Source organism: Salvia splendens, chromosome 7 (genome assembly GCF_004379255.2).
Source record: "Salvia splendens isolate huo1 chromosome 7, SspV2, whole genome shotgun sequence".
In the NCBI taxonomy this organism is placed as follows: domain Eukaryota; kingdom Viridiplantae; phylum Streptophyta; class Magnoliopsida; order Lamiales; family Lamiaceae; genus Salvia; species Salvia splendens.
Genome location: NC_056038.1, coordinates 1,767,818 through 1,789,370, shown reverse-complemented (window position 1 = coordinate 1,789,370; position 21,553 = coordinate 1,767,818). Strand labels below are relative to the sequence as shown.

The 21,553-nt window shown below is 34.2% G+C and overlaps 4 protein-coding genes across 4 annotated transcripts; all 4 read left to right on the top strand.

Annotated features, from left to right (window-relative positions):
- The first annotated feature begins 3,135 nt into the window (after positions 1-3,135).
- On the top strand, positions 3,136-4,365 carry LOC121811444 (photosystem I subunit O-like). The gene is made up of 4 exons (XM_042212301.1): positions 3,136-3,293; positions 3,729-3,801; positions 3,890-4,069; positions 4,164-4,365. Exons 1-4 carry the CDS (start codon positions 3,203-3,205, stop codon positions 4,252-4,254), a joined length of 435 nt encoding a protein of 144 aa, XP_042068235.1. The 5' UTR covers positions 3,136-3,202; the 3' UTR covers positions 4,255-4,365.
- A 1,493-nt stretch (positions 4,366-5,858) lies between these two features.
- LOC121811318 (germin-like protein subfamily 1 member 11) lies at positions 5,859-7,066 on the top strand. Its single transcript, XM_042212155.1, has 2 exons — positions 5,859-5,994; positions 6,450-7,066. Exons 1-2 carry the CDS (start codon positions 5,877-5,879, stop codon positions 6,983-6,985), a joined length of 654 nt encoding a protein of 217 aa, XP_042068089.1. The 5' UTR covers positions 5,859-5,876; the 3' UTR covers positions 6,986-7,066.
- Positions 7,067-10,222: 3,156 nt separating this feature from the next.
- On the top strand, positions 10,223-10,735 carry LOC121741651 (germin-like protein subfamily 1 member 11). The gene has a single exon (XM_042134503.1). It carries the CDS (start codon positions 10,223-10,225, stop codon positions 10,733-10,735), a length of 513 nt encoding a protein of 170 aa, XP_041990437.1.
- Positions 10,736-15,609: 4,874 nt separating this feature from the next.
- LOC121811497 (germin-like protein subfamily 1 member 11) lies at positions 15,610-16,973 on the top strand. Its single transcript, XM_042212370.1, has 2 exons — positions 15,610-15,766; positions 16,238-16,973. The coding sequence occupies exons 1-2, from the start codon at positions 15,649-15,651 to the stop codon at positions 16,771-16,773; spliced, it is 654 nt and encodes a 217-aa protein (XP_042068304.1). The 5' UTR covers positions 15,610-15,648; the 3' UTR covers positions 16,774-16,973.
- Positions 16,974-21,553: the final 4,580 nt, after the last annotated feature.

The following is a 21,553-nucleotide window of genomic DNA, read 5'->3' as shown; positions in this document are numbered from 1 at the left end:
ATGTTCGAATTTTACATAGAAGATAAAAATAGTAAGTACTTCAATTTTAGGAGTACTAGTATTTATTTTTCCTCCAAACCCAATCAAATAATCGTACATTTACTAACAGAAATGTGACGATCAATTGAACATGTACGAGTTTTTAAGTACATGACTGATGCCCTAATTATTAACATTAAAAATACCTGCAAGTTTACCGGGTAAGAGCATTAGCAGTGGGGCGCCCTATGGCGCGCCACGTCATCAGTTTTATCCTCCTACCCCCACATGCACTGGGGCGCCATAAAGCGCGCCCTATGCATTTTCTTTTATTTAAATTTTTAAATAACTACAAAAATTGGGGGAAAACTCCATTTCATTTATAAAAATTAATGTTCATACATTTATAAAAATTAATGTTCATATGCTTATGAGTTAGTCAAGAGTAGAGTCACATTATTAGTAATGTAATTGGATTTAAAATTAGAAAAATTCATGTTATAAAAATTACATACATTTTATAAAAATTAATACATTTTATAAAAATTAATTTTTATCACATTTTCATCTTAATAAATGTATAAAACAATTTAGTTTTCAAGATATTTCAACTAGTGTGTGTAGCCCAATGGTTAGGATTATTGCCTTCTAAGCAATAGACCCGAGTTTGAACCCCGGCGAATGCATTTTTTTAAGTAAAATGCGTGCCATTATCCGCCGTGCCCACAATGGCGCGGACGATGACGATGTATCGGGCGCGCCCAATGGCAGGCACCCACAATGGTGCCATCGTCTGCGCCCGAGGACGATGGACGCCATCGGGCGCCCCATTGTGGGTGCCCTAAATCTAGTATAGCTACATGTTAGTACCGATATATCGAACACAGGAAATAAGATTGCAACTGATTATCATATACTAAGCGTCATATACTATTTAGAGATACGGACAAAACAGGCTAAAGAATGTAGAGGTCTAGGATACAACTACTATGATCTAGTGATGATTAATCTCACAGAACCTTTAACTTTATGTGTCTCTAGGATTATTAGGAAAGTCGCGATTTTCAGATAAGCCCTCTCTCGAGTGCACATATCCAGTAGATTAGACTCTAACTATCAAAGTATCCTTTCAATAGATTAGATTATAACTCCTTAAGTTCCTAAGACTCAAGCCCTTACAAAGGGTCCCCTCTCTCGAGTGCAGATAAACCTATGTGTTGTGCTCGTTCCTTTTATGACGTAAAACTAGATATCTCTCGATTAATCTAGTTAAACGGACATAGTTCTAAAGTTGGCCAGACAAAAGAACAATAAAAGCATAGGAACAAGCAAAACAATCACAAGAGCTAGGAAAATGTTCAATTCAATAAATCAAAACATGTTAAAACCCAAGGTTGAATCTTCAGTCTTCTCTTGCCTAGATCTGCAGAGCTCCGCTCTAATGGAAGATGGATGAATTATGTGTGGAATGTGGGATGGAAGAATGTGTAGAGAGGAGGAATGATTGTAGGCTCTGAAATCGAGATTATGAATTAGGTTTGGGTATTTATAGGCTAGAAAAAAGGTTTAGGTATGGTAAAAATTATCCTCCATGAAATATAAAAGATATTATTTTCTAATTCTTCAATTAATAGGAGAGATTTGAGCAATAATTTCTTCATTTTTTGAATTTCCGCCTAATTTTCGTCAGCTTTGACTGCACTATGCAATGTTCGTAGAATAGTCATAACTTTCTCTACAGAACTCCGATTGAGACATTCAATGAATCCACGCGAAGCTATTTCGAAGACGAAGAGAATGATATGTAGTAAGCACTGATTGGACTTCAAACTAGCTGTCAGAATGGGATCAAACAGAGGCTGTTGCACATTGGCCCTTTTGCACATTTTTCTATCTTTTTCTATCATTTATCAACAAACACATCAAAAATACCAAATGTATAACATATGCAGTTTAAGAACATAACTTGCATGATTGACATTTAAAACGAGTCAAATCCAGCCCTTAAAAACATGCAAAATCCGTGTTTGTCAATGACTCTCTTATTTCGCTTGAGGCGGCTATCCTGGAGATGAACCCACGGGCCCTTGCCGATGAATGTCGTCATCTGACATTGTTGATTGACTACCGGCAATCGCTCGTTGTTCGCCTACTTTCACGACATCATCCGATATCGAGCGTAACTTGTGTCAATATATATAAATGATGGCTAGTGACATTCTATTGTCTAGAAGAAGATATAGATGATAAAAAAGTGAAAAAATGGCATGTCAAAGAATATAGAGAGAATGGATAAGACAAAGAAAAAAATTAGTGCCAAATAGTCATATAGTCATAATCAATCTAAAGAAATCAATTTATAGATCTACGACATATTTTTTTTACTATAATTGATTGGACTTTGAGACAAAAATGATTTACCTAAGCGATGGCTAGTATTGTATTTGACTTTGGCTGTATATCTAACTATCTATGGATATTTGAACCTTTTCTTATGTTCAAAAAGGTCATTTTGTTCAATAATAAACTTTACAAAACCCAGAAGTCATTGAACAAATAATACAGTATCATTCCAATGATTAATTATCAGTTTCAAAATTTCGTATCACAATTTTATTACTCCATCTTAATAACATTTTGGAACTACAATATTCGTAATTCATTTATTCGATTGGAAAACTGGATGTATGTATAGTGGAGAAAATTCTATCCATGTCACATCAGATAGTTGGAATTTTTTTTGTTACTCAAAATTGAATTGATGATTTTTTTTATTTATAATAAGTCGAATATATACTCTAATAGACTAATACCACTATTCATATTGGACAACAATGTGTTGATATTTCATGTAATCATAAAAATTGATTGCCATTATATAAACCAATGAAATCATAGTCAAATAGTAGTACTCCCAGAAAATAGTTTAATTTATTTATCATAAAATTTTCATACGAATGCAAGTTATATCATATTCTAGTTTTAAAAACTATACCCATTTCATTAAATCTACATCATCAAACCTATCATCATCTATTTTATCCACAGAAATCCACGTGGCAAGATACCATTGTCCAAAGGCAATCCATGCAATCACAGAATCAACCAATCACCACATCATTCAAATCCCACCACTACTATTTTTGCCCTATGCTTAAACTAAGATACTCTGCCTCAAGTATTTGGTTCAATCACACACACACACACACAGTGAGAAAGAGAAATGGCAGCAACAACAATGGCTACCTCTTCAACTGTGGTTGGATTGGGCACTTCCACTTTGTCTTCTCCAAAGAAGATAAACCTCTCTTCTGGTAATTATTATTACCAATATTTAGCATTTTTCATTTTTTTTTGGGGTTGTCTCAGTTTCAAGAATCTCATGTCTTAATTGATGATATTATTGTTGTGTGTATGGCTTCGAACATATTATTATGCACATGTAAGGATACTTTAGGACATTTAACATAAAATAAAAATACAAATTAGATCAAATTTGTGTTTTATTTAACCATTTACATAATTTAGAAGTGCAAAAGCTAGTAGATGAGTATCACTTTTATATGGAGTAGTTTTTAATGAAACCTAACTATAATGATTTGGTGGAGTGTATACAAAATGAAAAAAATGGAACTTTTAATCGCGAACATATGAAAACGATAAAATGAGACATTATAGTATATCTCAAATGAAGGAGTATTACAAACTTTTCATTTTCCTTAGTTTCTTATAATTTTCTTTTGTCTTAGGGTTCCTAAAGTCTCCTGTGGCAGCAAGGAATCCACTAAAGCTAGCACAAGCCTCAGGAGGAAAATTCACATGGTAATTAAAATATTTCTCTTTTTAAATACTAGTGTAAAATTTAATTTGAAACTAACCGTTATTATTATATACTCTATATATGATGAAGCTTTGAAAGAGATTGGCTGAGAAGAGACCTAAACGTGATCGGTTTCGGTTTGATCGGTTGGATTGCACCATCGAGCATTCCGGCCATCAATGGCAACAGCTTGACGGGGCTTTTCTTCTCAAGCATCGGCACCGAGCTCGCCCACTTCCCCACAGGCCCGGCCCTCGATTCCCCCTTCTGGTATATTCAAAGTGACAAAATGAGACTATTTTTTTATATAGAAATTTTAATAAATACTCTAATTATGTATATTGGTTTTGTGTTATGGTAACAGGCTATGGTTGGTACTGTGGCATTTGGGACTCTTCTTGTCCCTCACTTTCGGTCAAATTGGATTCAAAGGAAGGACTGAGAATTACTTTTGAGTTGTTTTTTATTGACATATTTATGTTGGATTTAAGTGTATGATATTATTATAATCTTGTGACTGATTTCCCTTTTCAGTAAATTAATATTGTATCTTGTATTATAAATAATCCATGCGCTATAATTCATATAAATCAATCTCGATTGAGAAAATCGTTTCCTCAAAGAAAATTACTCAAACAGAACACAAGCTATTTTAGTCCAAAAAGAAGTTAGAAGTGTGAAATGACCTTACACGATATTGAATATCTATGTCAATAAATTAGTACTATAGAATTGCAGAAGTGAAAACCCTTAAAATATTTAGAGACTGTGTATATAGTTCACTCATTTTTAAATGATTAAATCAAACAGCCAAATTACCCATTTGATTAATTTAGGATCAGCCAAGCTTTTTCTATATCACCATTCTATTTAATTACATAAGAGAAATCTTCTCTAGCAGTATTAATTTTCCAAGTTTGTGACACTATTTATAATAATCTAAACTCTGCTATCCGACCTTTTTTACTGCCCGTGAAAGAATCTTAGAAAATCCAAAGAGAGATTTAATAAAGTCAAAAGATTATTTTTTTTTGTAAAATTTGAACAGCTTAAGTACATTCAGCATTAATTTGCTAAAATTGTAATTAGGCTATTGTCACTTTCGCCAAATTTATTAAAAATAGTTAGCTAGATTTTCCTATCAGATTTCGTTTTGATTTTGGCTCAGATTGATTTTTTACAATCGAAAAAATCAAAAGGTATTTAATATATAGTACTTATAATACTTTATTTAGATATTATATGAAATAAATATTTTATTTCAATATTTTCACCCACTACAAAAAACTTATCTTTTAGGGACATAAAAATTTAGACGCAATCATTTGGGTTAAAAAGTTTTTAAAAATAACAACAACTCAAAAGAAAGCGTCTCTAAATTAATGGCAGATTAACTTAATCATTTATTTATTTTTATCTCACTTTCATCTGCGTCCTCTAATTTTAGTTGGGACACCAACAATAAGGACGTCTTTTGAAGCGTTGGTGGTATATTTAGAAATACAAGTTAGCATCAGTAATTGTATTAAAAATGTCCTTAACGATTTTTTTTTGTTATAGTGACCTTTATGTATGCAATAACTAAAAAATTTCTCCACTCTTGGAGTTTTTGGATTACTGTTGACATTTCAGGTTTTTTTGTTTGGATTTTTGAATTAATTTTAAGACATTTCAAATAGGTTCAGATTTATAAATTTATATTAACTCAGGCATAAACCAATCGACATCTAAATGTTCATCCGTACCCACCAAATTTATTTTCTCAATATATATATAGTTGATGCACTATCTTTTAGGAGTATTAAAATTAAATTAACATTAACTCTGTGAAATTTGTTAAATAACAATTTGTTACTACTACTTATAAGAACTACTACTATAACAGAGTTGACAAATTTAAATAGCTAAGTTATAGACGTAATTAATTTTGTAAGATAATGTGACAATTTTGTTACATTTCTAAGAAGAATCAAAGTTAATAGTACAACGTCATAATCTCAGTGAACAGTGAGAACACCTCTATAAAAGAGGCTATTTTCTTCAATGCTAAACAAGCAAGCTTTCTTAATTTGCATTCATGGCTGCCAATGCTATCTTGTTCATCACATTAGCGCTCCTCAATTCCATTCGCATCTCCTTGGCCTTCGATCCTCGTCCTCTTCAAGATATCTGCGTTGCACCTACCTTAGGACTCGGTACCTACTTTCTTAGTTCTTATTTTGCAGTTGTTTCAGATTTATTACAGAGTCTCACATCAGTTGTCATTAGCTTGTCTCTCTAACAAGCTAATCTTTTGAGATCTGTTTTGTTATTTTATTTGTAACATTAATGCTTTTGTTGAGAGGCTCAATGACACACATATATTCATTTTATAGATCAAATAGACATTTTTTTGGGAGGATTCTCCTATTTGAACTATAATCTAATGTCCGGTTTATAGACCAAATGATATTAATTTTTCGCCTCATTTGGCATGCAATTTTATAATCTAATGTCACACATCAGTTGTCGCGAAGCAATTGCTATATGATTTATAGAACAAATAAACTTTATCATAACATATTAAATCTTTTAGGATGAATTGACATTCTTTTCATTTATTACAAAAATATTACATAAGTACTATGGTATAGTAACTATTTTTTTTCAGCAACAACGTCAACATGCAAGAACCCAAACTTAGTCACCGCAGACGACTTCTACATGACCGGCCTGAACCGGCCGGGACCCTTCAACGCGTATGGCGTCACCTTCACCTTGGCATCGGTAGCCACAACACCGGGGTTCAACACCCAAGGCCAAACATCATTATACGCAGAGCTTGCGCCGAACGGGATCTTCCCGCCTCACATTCACCCTAGGGCGTCAGAGATCATCTACGTGATAGAAGGCTTGGTCGAGGTGGGATTCGTAACCTCGTTCCCAGCCTACAAATATTACAGCAAAGTTATCAAGAGAGGCGATGCATTCATTTTCCCGGTCGGCCTCGTCCACACTGTGCGGAACGTGGCTAGAGGGAAGAGCGTCACGATTTCGTCTCTCAATAGCCAGAATCCAGGGATTATTTTTCTCCCCGACTCTCTTTACGCGGCCAAGCCGCCCATCAACAGCAGTTATCTAGCCAGAGCGTCTAAGCTAGACGAGAATACCGTCAAAGATTTGCAGACAAAAATGTGGTTTGCTTAATTAATCATTGTATGCTGGTTTACTAGTTTGCCTAATAAATAAAATAAATAATATATACTAGTATTATAAATCTTCTTAAAACCATATACCTCTAATTAATCATCATTGGGTGATCAAATTAATGAAACAAACTTCATACAGCAGAAACATATCACAGACAATAACAAAATTTTGCTATTAATTCTAAGTAAAAAAATCTCAACAATAAAAATAAAGTAAAGGGCTAGTGGTACAGGACAAATCATGCGGATTGCATGGAAGGTTGGTCTGATGTCAGAACATCTCACACGGACCACGGTATTTTCAAGATTTTCGACAAGAGTTGAATTAAGTTGTAGTGTGACGTTTTTTTTTCTAGTTGCAGAACTTAGGGTGTCTATTTTTGCAAAACTGTGAAACAAAAAAGTTAAAAAAAAAAACAGAATTTAATCTAAATTGGACGTATCTGTTTGCTATTTAGCACGAACATATACTCCATATAGGTTCACATTTATAAGACAAGAAACTAATAAATGGAACTTCGTTAGATACAACTTAAGCAGACTCAATAAGCAAAAATAATAGGTATTTATATTTGGTTAACAATGTACTACAAGTCAAGTAGGAATATATATAAACAAATATAATCAAAAAGTTCAAACAAGTACTCCACTCCCTCTGTGCCAAGAAAGTTAAGTTACTTCATTTTTTGCACTCGTTTTGAATTAGGGCTGTTGACCAAGTCATTAGCTACAAAGTTGTTAGATTGATTAGCATATCTCCACTTCCATTGCATTATCTCACATTTCTCATTTAGCTAGTTAGTTGCAAACTGCCGTCTTTGTTCTCTATAAATAGGGTAGACCTTTGTGGCATTAACTTCATCAAGCAAGTAAAGAAAAGCATATTTCCATTTCATTTATATTGTCAAGTTCTTTCAATTCTCGTAAGTCTTCTTCTTTGGAGTTAGAATCCACTGAAAGGGATTCAAGTTTATATCATGAGGGTACTTGAAGATTTTCACACCTTTCTCATAAACTCTAATTGACTCTTCAAAACAGTTAGTGAAATAAACAGAGTTGGTTATTTCTTATTCTAGTAAATAAAGTGGAGAAAAGGAGTAATTAAATAAGAGGGTTCAACTAATTACTTGAAGAAGCATTCCATAGTTTAGTCTCATATAATTTAGCAAATTCAACCCACAGAGTAAGGGGTTTCCCCACAGCTTTGGTGGGATCAAGTATCAACTGTCCTCACAGCTTGTCAAAATCTGTTTTGTGATATTCCCTTCGAAAATCTTATGCCACGCCTTCACATTGTGAGGGTTCTGCCTTAACTGAACACTGTTCAACCAAAAACCTTCTTCATCTTCATCAAAGTCATCCATACGTGAAAGAATCTTAGAAAATCCAAAAGAGATTTAATAAAGTCAGAAGATTTAAATTTCATTGATCAGCATTAATTTGCTAAAACTGAAATTAGGCTATTGTCACTTTCGCCAAATTTATTAACAAAATTAGCTAGCTTTATTTAGTATCAGATTTCGTTTTCATTTTGGCTCGGATTGATTTTTTACAATCGAAATAACATTTTATTTCGATATTATATGAAATTAAATAGTATTTTATTTCAATATGCAACAACTAAAATTTTTCAAGACTCTTGGGATTTTTGAATTTCTTGATTTTTCAGGTTATTTTGTTCGGATTTAGTTATAAAAAAATTGGATTTTTGAATTCAATTTTAAGACATTTCAAATAGATAAGTTGAGATTTATAAATTTGTAATTAATTCAGGCATAAACCAATCGATATCTAAATGTTCATCCCTACCCCACTAATTTTATTCTATGCACTATCTTTTATTAAAATAAATTTATGTTAACTCTGTGAAATTTGTCAAATTACAATTTGTTACTTACTCCATATACATATAAGAACGAGTACTATAACAGAGTTGACAAATATAAATAGCTGGGTTATAGACATAATTAATTTTGGAAGATAGTGTGACATTTTTCTTACATTTCTAAGAAGAAGCGTACAACGTTATAATCTTAGTGAACAGTGTGAACACCTCTATAAAAAGAGGTTGTTTTCTTCAATGCTAAACAAGCAAGCTTTCTTGATTTACATTCATGGCTTCCAGTGCTATCTTGTTCATCACATTACCGTTCCTCAATTCAATTAGCTTCTCCTTGGCCTTCGACCCTCGTCCTCTTCAAGAGTTCTTATTTTTTAATTATTTTACGATTCTATAGTTGTTGCAGATTTATTACCAATGTCTCACGTCAGTTGTAAATGCTGTTAGTGTAAATTTTATAGCTCAAATGAGCCTCGTCCCTCTAACAAGCTAATTTTTTGATGACATATTCTCTTATTTGATCTGTAACATTGATGCTTTTATTGAGAGATCCAACAACATAGTGTGGTCTGGCTAAGGAACCGGCAGTAAGCAACAAGAATGTTTAGGAGGGTCTCTCTCCTAAACACATCTTCCATCCGTCCTATAAAAATATGAGCATATGATATGACATGAGATTTAAGACAAAATTGGTAAAGTAGGAGAGATGAAAGAAAGAGTAGTTAAAGTAGTGTTAGGGGATAATGAGACCCACATGTTAGTGTTTAGTGGTGGTATAAGTTGTAAATAACTTGATGTATAGGGGTATAAATTTGGATAACTTTCCATAAATGGAAATGCCCATATTTTTATGAGATGAACAAAAATAAAAAAATGCTCATATTTTTATAGGACAGAGAGAGTACTATTCACTTTATAAATCAAATAGACATTTTTGGGAGAATTCTCCTATTTGATCTACTCTCTCCATTCCATAGTAATAGAGACATTTCTTTATGTCACGAAAATTAAGAAAAATGTGTGTACTGTATTAAATACTGTAAAGTATGGGAGAGGAAAAAGTAGAGAGAATAAAGTAAGAGGGAGGAAAAAGTAAGTAAAAAACATATGTTGACTTTTTACTAAATAGGGAAATAATTCCACTACTATGAGACGCAGAAAGTATAATTTAATGTTCCAATTTAATGTCCGCTTTATAGACCAAATGATATCTCTCTACCTATTCGGTATGCAATCTAATATTATAATGTCACACATGAATTGTCGCGAAGAAACTATAAATAAAATAAAATCTCTCATAACTAAGTCTTATAGATGTAACATTCTCTTCATCTATTATAAAATTATTACATTTAATTAAGTATCATAACTATTTTTTTTTACAGCAACGTCAACATGCAAGGACCCAAGACTTGTCACCGCAAACGACTTCCACATGACCGGCCGGGACCCTTCAACGCGTACGGCGTCGCCTTCGTCATTGCATCCGTACCCACAATGCGGGGGTTGAACACCCAAGGCCAGCAATTTCTACGTGCAGAGCTTGCGCCAAACGGGTACTTCCCGCCACACACGCACCCTAGGGCGTCAGAGCTCATCTTCGTGATACAAGGCGCGGTCGAGGTGGGATTCGTAACCTCGTTCCCGGACTACAAATACTACAACAAAGTTCTCAACAAAGGCGATGCGTTTATTTTCCCGGTCGGCCTCGTCCACACAGTGCGGAACGTGGCTAGAGGGAACAGCATCACGACTTCGTCTCTCAATAGCCAGAATCCCGGGATTATTTTTCTCCCCGACTCTCTTTACGCGGCCAAACCGCCCATCAACAGCAGTTATCTAGCCAGAGCGTCTAAGCTAGACGAGAATACCGTCAAAGATTTGCATACAAAAATGTGGTTTGCTTAATTAATCCTTGTATGCTGGTTTACTATTGGTTTGCCTAAAATAAATAATACTAGTATTATATATCTTCTTTAAACCATATACCTCTAATTAACATCATCATTGGGTGATCAAATTAATGAAACAAACTTCAAACAGCAGAAACATATCACGGACAATAATTAATCACCCATAGATTAGAGGGGTTTGGATCCCCTGCTGTGCAATCAGCCACAGCAGGGGGTGCTGTTAGAAACAAACAATAAAATATTTATAAATTATAATATTATAGTGTTAATATTTATTTTAATAAAATAATGTGATGTTTCTAACAGCACCCCTGCTGTGGCTGATTGCACAACAGGGGATCCAAACCCTAGATTAGAGGTGATAAACAAATTTTTGCTATTCCTATGTAAACAAATCTCAACAACAAAAATAAAAATATAGTAATTGCAACTTAATTATACCTAAAATATATTTTCTTTATAATTTTAAAAAGTAAAGGATTAGAGCACCCACAACCGTGTTATTGCCAACGAGCACGATTGTGGGCCCGACCCCACTTTTTCTGCCTGCTATTAGGCAAGAGCACAATACCCACAACTGTGCTCTTCCGCAAGGACGAGCACAAGGGTCCCACCATTCCATTATTAAATTTAAATAAAAATATTTCCACAAAATTAAAATACATTACACATACCCGGAATAATATTACAAAATACATTAAAAATTACATAATTAAAATCCTAAAAACTAAAAATTTCATAAATAAACTCCTAAAAATTAAAAATTACATAATTAAATTTATAAAATTCGTGGCCGAATTTCGCCCACATGTGCTTGATTAGGTCTTCTTGTAGCTCAACGTGGGTCCGGGTATCGCGCATTGTGTGCCTTGTTTCGATCCTCTCACCCACCGTCGTATGCACACCTCAGCGTGGGGGAGACCTCGCGCTTGAGCTTCCGGCTTCATCCTCGTCGTAGAAGCAAGCCGCCCTCGGTCCTTCGTCGGCTATAATCATGTTGTGTAAGATAATACACGTGTACATGATGTCGGCGATATTTTTCACATACCACAGCCGAGCCGGGGCCTTCACAATGTTGAATCGGGCTTGAAGGACCCCAAAGGATCTTTCGACGTCTTTCCGCGCGGACTCTTGACGCTGCGCAAAAAGAACCCGTCTCGGGTCTTGCGGGTTGCTAAACGTCTTCACGAAAGTCGACCACCTCGGGTAGATACCATCGACGAGATAGTAACCCATGTGGTATACATTTCCGTTGACGGTGAAGTCGATCGCCGGTGCTACACCATTCAACACATCATTGAAGAGGGATGAAGAATAGAGCACGTTCAAGTCGTTGTTGGATCCGACAATACCGAAATATGCATGCCAAATCCATAGGCGGTAGTCGACGACCGCTTCAAGGATAAGTGTTGGACTGCCCCCTTTGTGGCCGCTTAAGTGTTGCCCCCTCCAAGCAGTCGGGCAATTCTTCCACCTCCAATGCATGCAGTCAATGCTGCCAAACATTCCGGGAAAGTTATGGACTGATTCGTGAAGACGAAGCAACCGTTGACAATCATCGGTGGTGGGTGCTCGAAGGAATTCATCACCGAAAGTTGTACGAACATCCTCGCAAAAATTTTTAAGACAAAGGATTCCAGTGGACTCACCGACATGCAAATACGCGTCGAAGAGGTCGGCCGTTTGCCCAGTAGCGAGTTGTCGGATAGCACACGTACACTTCTGCAACGCCGAGAGACTTTGCCGACCGGCTGCAACTGGACCTGTTTGGAAGAATTCAACACGGGCGGACAATGTGTTGACAATACGCATAAACAAGCACTTTGACATGCAAAAACGGCGCCTAAAGTAATCTTCCGAAAACCGCGGCGAGTCGGAAAAATAGTCGGCAACGAGCCTTTCGTGGGCTCCCTCCCGGTCATGATGGATGTAGCGGCGAGTTGATCTAGGTCGTTGAGGAGGAAGGGCGGGGGGTATTCGCTGCGACATATGCTTCATAAGCGGCACGATGTTGTTGGTAGTATTCTTATTCTTCGTGCTCCGCTTCCGCAACGAGATGGGTGAAATTCATTTGAGGTTTTGAGTGAGAGATGAATGTGTAGATAAGTTGTATGAAAAATATGAATGAGAGATGATTTGATGTGAAAAATGGATGATCAGTGTATGTATTTATAGATGTTTTGGGGGGGAAATATAAAAAAAATAGAAAAAAATAGAAAAACGGGCAAAAACGGCCATTTTTTGGGATTGGAAAAATAATTTTTTTATTTTTGATATTATTTTTTATTTTAAAAAAAATTAAAAAAATGATTTTCCAACGGATATGCCGTTGGCCAATGACACGATGCCACGTCGCCTGCTCGCTGGCACTGACGTGGTTGATGCATCGAGCAGCGCCGTGCCAGCGGCAAGAACACAGTGGCGGACAGCGGTGCCGCTGGCACGGATGGACGGACGAGCGCCTGCTCTCCGTTGTGCATGCTCTTAGTGGTACAGGTAGAAAATACTAGTAATATACTTATCAAAACAAGAATACTCTGTAAAATATACCCAATTTATTTTTTAAAAGAATTGAAAGGATTTAGTTACGTACATTTCTAAATAATATATGCACGGTCACGATTGACTGGTTTAGTGTGCCATGCCTTCTCCGAGGGCTGGATCAATACGAACTAATAAATGGAACTTCATAAGATAAAACTTAAGCAGAATCAATATGCAAAAACAGTAAGGTATTTATATTTGGTTAACAATGTACAAGTCAAGTTGGAATATATATGAACAAATATAATAAAAAAATTCTAACACAAGTAATAAAAAATATTGTGTTCTGTATCAGTTACTTCCCATTCGTTTGATTCTCTCCAAAGCACCATTGTTTTGTGCATCAGTTCCTTCTTCCCTCTTCCGAACCAACGAAGCACCATTGCCGATCTTTCCCCGGCTATAGCTATCCGAAACACTTCTCTCGACCCGGCCCATCTCCCGGACCGTATCCACATTCCCATGCACCACTTCAAACTCACCCCACTTGTTCCACACCTCATGATCGAATCTCGGATCTTCAAACTGCAACGCATGCTTGTACTATGCACGGGCACGATCAATCTCCCCGAGGCTCACCTCAATTTCCGCGTACCTCAAACACATGGCCATCACATCCTCGTCCGCAAGCCCTGATCCGCTGATGGCTTGCTCGTAAATCTCCCTAGTCTTTGGCAAAGAAAATTACTCAAATAGAATAACAAGCTATTTTAGTCCAAAAAGAAGTTAGAAATGTAAAATGACCTTACACGATATTGAATATCTATGTCAATAAATTAGTACTATAGAATTGCAGAAGTGAAACCCTTAAAATATTTAGAGACTGTGTATATAGTTCACTCATTTTTAAATGATTAAATCAAACAGCCAAATTACCCATTTGATTAATTTAGGATCAGCCAAGCTTTATCTATATCACCATTCTGTTTAATTACATAAGAGAAATCTTCTCTAGCAGTACTAATTTCCCAAGTTTGTGACACTATTTATAATAATCTAAACTCTGCTATCCGACCTTTTTTACTGCCCGTGAAAGAATCTTAGAAAATCCAACGAGAGATTTAATAAAGTCAAAAGTTTTTTTTTGCAAAATTTGAACAGCTTAAGTACATTCAGCATTAATTTGCTAAAGTTGAAATTAGGCTATTGTCACTTTCGCCAAATTTATTAAAAATAATTAATTGGCTAGATTTTCGTATCAGATTTCGTTTTCATTTTGGCTCAGATTGATTTTTTACAATTGAAAAAATCAAGAGGCATTTAATATATAGTACTTGTAATACTTTATTTAGATATTATATGAAATAAAATATTTTATTTCAATATTTTCACTCACTATAAGGAAATAAAAATTGAGGCATACTCATTTGCGTGGGAAGTTTTTAATAATAACAACAATTTCCACGCAAAAGAAAGTGTCACTAAATTAATGTCAGATTAACTTAATCTTTTATTTTTTTTATCATGCTTTAATTTGCGTTCTCTAATTTTAGGTGGGACACCAACAATAAGGACGTCTTTTGAAGCGTTGGTGGTATATTTATAAAACAAATTAGCGTAATTAATTGTATTAAAAAATGTACTTAGCCTTTTTTTAGCGATCTTTATATATGCAATTATTAAAAACATTCTGCACTCTTGGAATTTTTGGATTACTGTTGATATTTCAGGTTATTTTGTTTGGATTTTTTGAATTCAATTTTAAGACATTTCAAATAGGTTCAGATTTATAAATTTGTAATTAACTCAGGCATAAACCAATCGATATCTAAATGTTCATCCCTACCCACCAATTTTATTTTCTCGATATATAGTTGATACACTATCTTTTATTAAAATTATATTTCTCCCTCCGACCCGGCTAAGATGACACATTTCTTAACCAGCACGAGATTTTATGAGTTATTGGTTAATGTATTTAATTTGAGAGAAAAAATGTAGGGGTAAGCATTAAAATAGAGAGAGAAAGAAAGATGGATATTTAAATAGGAGTGGGAAAAAGTGTATTAATTGAAGAGAGAAAGTTACCAAAATAGGAAATATGTCATCTTAGTTGGGACAAACTCAAAAGAAAAACATGTCATTTTAAGTGGGGCAGAGAGAGTAATATTAACTCTGTGAAATTTGTCGAATAACAATTTGTTATTTTTAAGAACTACTCCCTGTAACAGAGTTGACAAATATAAATAGCTGAGTTATAGAAATAATTAATTTGGAAGATAATGTGACATTTTTCTTACATTTCTAAGAAGAATCAAAGTTGATAGTACAACGTTATAATCTTAATGAACAGTGTGAACACCTGTATAAAAAGAGGGTTGTTTTCTTCAATGCTAAACAAGCAAGCTTTCTTAATTTGCATTCATGGCTGCCAGTGCTATCTTGTTCATCACAATAGCGCTCCTCAATTCCATTCGCCTCTCCTTGGCCTTCGATCCTCGTCCTCTTCAAGATATCTGCGTTGCACCTACCTTAGGACTCGGTACCTACTGTCTCACTAGTTCTTATTTTTAATTATCTTACGATTCTATAGCTTTATTACAGATGTTTCACATCTGCTGTCATTAGCTTGTCTCTCTAACAAGCTAATCTTTTGAGATGTGTTATGTTATTTTATTTGTAACAATAATGCTTTTGTTGAGGAGCACAATGACAGAGTGTGGCAACAAGAATGTTTAGGAGGGTCTCTCTCCTATGCATATATTCAGTTTATAGATCAAATAGACATTTTTCTAGGAGAATTCTCCTATTTGATCTATAATCTAATGTCCCAATTCAATGTCTAGTTTATAGACCAAATAATATCTCTCTTCCTATTTGGTATTTATCTAATATTCTAATGTCACACGTCAGTTGTGGCCATGATTTATAGACCAAATAAACTTTTCTCATAAAAGAGTCTTTTAGGATGAATTGACATTCTTTTTCATTTAAGTACACTACTATTTTTCAGCAACAACGTCAACATGCAAGGACCCAAGACTTGTCACCGCAAACGACTTCTACATGACCGGCCTGAACCGGCCGAGACCCTACAACCCGTATGGCGTCGCCTTCACTGTGGCATCGGTAGCTACAACTCCGGGGTTCAATACCCAAGGCCAGACATTAATATACGCGGAGTTTGAGCCGAACGGGATCGCCCCGCCTCACATTCACCCTAGGGCGTCAGAGATCATCTACGTGATAGAAGGCTCGGTCGAGGTGGGATTCGTAACCTCCTTCCCAGACTACAAATATTACAGCAAAGTTATCAAGAGAGGCGATGTGTTTCTTTTGCCGGTCGGCCTCGTCCACACAGTGCGGAACGTGGCTAGAGGGAAGAGCATCACGACTGTGTCTCTCAATAGCCAGAATCCCGGGTTCATTTTTCTCCCCGACTCTCTTTACGCGGCCAAGCCGCCCATCAACACCAGTTATCTGGCCAGAGCGTCTAAGCTAGACGAGAATACCGTCAAAGATTTGCAGACAAAAATGTGGTTTGCTTAATTAATCCTTTTATGCTGGTTTACTGGTTGCCTAATAAAATAAAATAATAGTAGTAGTATTATGAATCTGGTTTGGTTAATCCTTGTATGTTGGTTTAATAAATAAAATAATAATAGTATATGAATCTGGTTTGGTTAATCCTTGTATGTTGGTTTACTGGTTTGCCTAATAAATAAAATAAATGATAGTATTATTATGAATCTGGTTTGGTTTTAATCCTTGCATGTTGGTTTACTGGTTTGCCTAATAAATAAAATAAATGATAGTTTTATGAATCTTCTTAAAAAGCCATATATATGCCTCTAATTAACAGGGTTGCGTTAATGTACTAACTAGTTTATAATAATAATTATTAATTTTAAATTTTGTGTATTAAAATTATCAACACAAAATATAATTATATCAATACAACATGTAAATTTAAATATCAATACAAAGACATAAGTTTATCAACATAAGAAGATTGATAAATTTATATGATATTTTTAACATACAAAATTGATATTAGTTATTACTGTAAATTAATTAGTATTTGATCGCACATCCTGATTAACATATCATTTGGTGATAAATTAATGGAACAAACTTCAAACAGCAGAATCATATCATGGACAATAATTAATCACCCAATAAGTAAATATTTATAATTAGTTAACAATGTAGTACAAGTCAAGTATGAACAAATATAATAAAAAAGTTCAACAAAAGTAATAAAAAATATTGTGTTGTGTATCAATTACTTCTCATTCGTTTGATTCTCTCTTCCCTCTTCCGAACCAACGAAGCACCATTGCCGATCTTTCCCCGGCTATAGCTATCCGAAACACTTCTCTCGACCCGGCCCATCTCCCGGACCGTATCCACATTCCCATGCACCACACTTGTTCCACACCTCATGATCGAATCTCGGATCTTCAAACTGCGACGCATGCTTGTACAATGCACGGGCACGATCAATCTCCCCGAGGCTCACCTCAAACACATGGCCATCACATCCTCGTTCGCAAGCCCTGATCCGTTGATGCCTTGCTCGTAAATCTCCCTAGTCTTTGGCAAACCAAACATATGAGCTGCCTTGGCAATATATATCTCATACATTCCCAATTTCTCATTAATTGGGACAGCTTTTGTGGCCTTGTCATAAACCTCCATTGCTCTTTTAGCAAGACCATATTCTTCCTCCATTTTTGCATATTGAAAGATACAGAGGCTTCACTGATAGATAGATGATCCATATATCCTTCGCATGAGGGGTACTTGAAGATTTTCACACCTTTCTCATAAACTCTAAATGACTCTTCAAAGCAGTTATTTTCCTAGATAGTGAAATAAACAGAGTTAGTTATTTCTTATTCTAGTAAATGAATTGGAGAAAAGAGTAATTAAATAAGAGGGTTCACTACTTACTTGAAGAAGCATTCCATAGCTTATGATGATTTGAGGAGTTGCTATTCTTAGATTAATTATACTGTCATAAATTGAACATGTCCACTCCAAGTCAACAAAGCTTTCCATCACATCCACATAAAATGTCCAAAGCTTGAGGGATTTGTAAAGCTTCATTTGCACGGGTTCGTTTTCTTGATCCGTCACTGTACGTAGAAAAAGGTTAAGCGCGATGAGTACTTGACAACAGAGTATAACTAAGTTTAATCATAATGAGAAAATATTGTACTACCTCTCCTCTTGATTTCGACAGAAGGCTATCTGCATATCTTGACAGTTCCATATCCAAATCATTGTCATCCTTCAACCAAAAACCTTCTTCATCTTCGCTGTCTTCATCAAACTCATCAATATTTTCCATCAATATTCGAGGAGAGAGCAAACTCTCCTCGAATTTCGAATATGCATCAAACACAGGGCTGAAATCCCTCACTGTGGCTACCTTCATCATCCCTTCCTCGTACACATCTCTTGCCTTCTCAAAAAGGCCTCTTTAAGTACTAGTACTACTTGGTAAATAATTTCCATGTTTATTAAATACCCATGAATAACATTACAATTTTTGGAAAATAACCTACGTCTATTTGAAGCCATTAAATTTTTCTATCGACGCACCGGAAAATGCCACGTGGAAAAAAAAAGAAAATTTGTACTCCTATAATGTTTATTATCGGTTATAATCCTATTACTTAAAAAGTTAAATCACGCCCTTTAATTCTTTATTCAATATGGTAGTATGTTATATTAAGTCCCATAAAAAAAATAAAAATAAAAACTTAATTTGTGTAATGTGGGACCTACTTAACATTTATGGTAAAAATGAAGTGTAACAATTATTTAGGGACGGACCGAAATGGAAAAGAGTGACAATTAATCGGGGATGGAGGGAGTAGTTTTGTATCATGATTCATGAATGTATATATCTTCAATTATCGCTAAATCCTATCTTTCCGCATTCAATTACAATATCACAATGTAAGTGTATTTTTGCCAATTTTTTGATAGTTATGATTTTATTTCCTTATTTAATTTAATAATATTATTATAGCAATAGCTTATTTCGACCAAGATATGCATTGTATATTTTGCTTCATCTTCTTTCAGACGTTAGCTTTTCCGCTTTAATTAAATCAGAATATTTAATTTATGAAATAGGAGTATTTAATATGGAGATGAACTTATTCAGGTTTTGATTAACTTCAAGATTTGCTGACTTTCAACCGTCTCAGAATTTTGGGGATTCGATCTCTTTACTTTAACTAAATTGAAAGGTTTACTAGCTTGTAATTAATTATTGATTCCATACGAGGACTTTTTTAGTTTAAATCGAGGAATTTACTTTATACCACTTAAATTAATTGAATACTAGTTCTTTAACTAAATTAAGAGATTTAATCGTGTACTAATACATTAATCCAGAGATTAATTCCTTAACTAAATCAAAAGATTTCATCATTGCGAAAATAATTAATAAAAATATTTATTATCTAATTCAATTTTAATTCTAATTTTGGAGAGATTATTTTATCCAGGTCCATTTAATTAATCCAAATAATTATTTTGAGTTACTAGCATTTTAAATCAAAGCCCAACTCAGTTACATTTAAATTCGAAATTGGGCCCTATTAGATAGAGTTATGACATACAAACATTTCCATATAAAGTATCAATACGTTTTTCCCGATACTATTTTTACAGCTCATAATATAACTAGAAACAAAATTCTGGATTGTTCAACTCATCTTACCGCTCATTTCGGATTAGGGGGTGAATTAATTTTGTAAATATTTGCAACCAGGGTTTAAAATTAAATTAGATTTCAATGAATTTTTCAAAAATCATTTTCAAAATGTTTCGATTGTTTTGGACCAAAACTTGGAATAGTTGGGCCCAATTTTTGCTTCCTACCGGTTTTGAATTGGGCTGCAGTTAATTCTGTCTCGAAAGTTTAGTTGAGCATAAATTGTGTTGTGTAATAAAAAACCGTATGTTCTCTTCATTAAAAAAAATGACAAAACACAAGAATTCCAAAATTTTAATTTGGAAAATCCAGAATAATAAGGGAGAAAGGGCCGTGGAGTTGATTATCAAGATACACAATAATCTGATTTCAACCTTTTATCATTATATGATTTGGTAGTCGTCTCACTCATTTAGTTGAATCCACTTCTTCATCAATTGTGTATTAAAATACACGTCATTCAAAAATTTATATTCAATATAAAGAGAGGGGAGTATATTTTTCCGAAAGATTATTTGAAATCTAAATTTATATGTATGTATTTCTAAAAAAAAGTAAATAGATTAAAGAGTAATCGAACACTACATTTAAAACTTTGAGGGAAGGCCCATATTGAGAATTCAAGACAACTTAGGGGCTTATTTGCAAATATGGCATTAAGAATCAAATGTAAATGCTAAGAACAAGGTCAAAACTTGCAACTATTCATTACATAAATTCACAGCCGTACATAATTATACGTGCATTTTTTATTTGTTTTGCAAAACTAGGAACATGCGACTATTATTGGTATGCCCACCTCAATACAAATTCTACTTTTGCAGAAATAATTGGAAAAAAAGTAACACAATATAGTACTACTACTAGATAAATTATTTAGAATAGCTCAACTTAAAATAAGCTACTTACTAACTAGGGGGTGAAACAATTGTAAAAAAGTAACAAAATATTAGATAAATTATTTAGAATAGCTCAACTTAAAATAAGCTACTACTAACTAGGGGTAAATGTGATTATCATTTATGTTCCCATTTGATTTAGTAGAATATTGTAATATGAAAAAAAAATCAAATAATTCTTATGTCACTCTGCCAAATGTGGACCATTGGCCATTCTATGAATGTGATGTCTACCAACATTGTAATTTGTACCATTGAAAAGTTAGGACATTTTTGACATATTTTACAAATTCATGTGACAACTTTTGCATATTTACCATAATAGTGAAAAAAGAACAGTGATTGTTATCCTAATCGGACATAGTATGAATTATTGCGGCTCTCATATTCTTTTTCATTTTATTAGATTATGTGTAATTGTACATTGTACCATATAAATATAATCTTGTTTTAGAGTTGTTACCATGTTAATAATTATATCCATTTTCGGACAATATAATAAAAGCTGTTCAACAGTAACTACGAGAAATTTGAAAATAATTAAATATTTTACTAAATTATTCACAAAATGAATCGATTTGTATTTACAATATTTATCAACTATATTCAAATTATATATTCCATCCATTAAATTTTAATTTTATATTATATTACATATATAAATATTTAATTATAGTATTTCGGTTCAACCAAT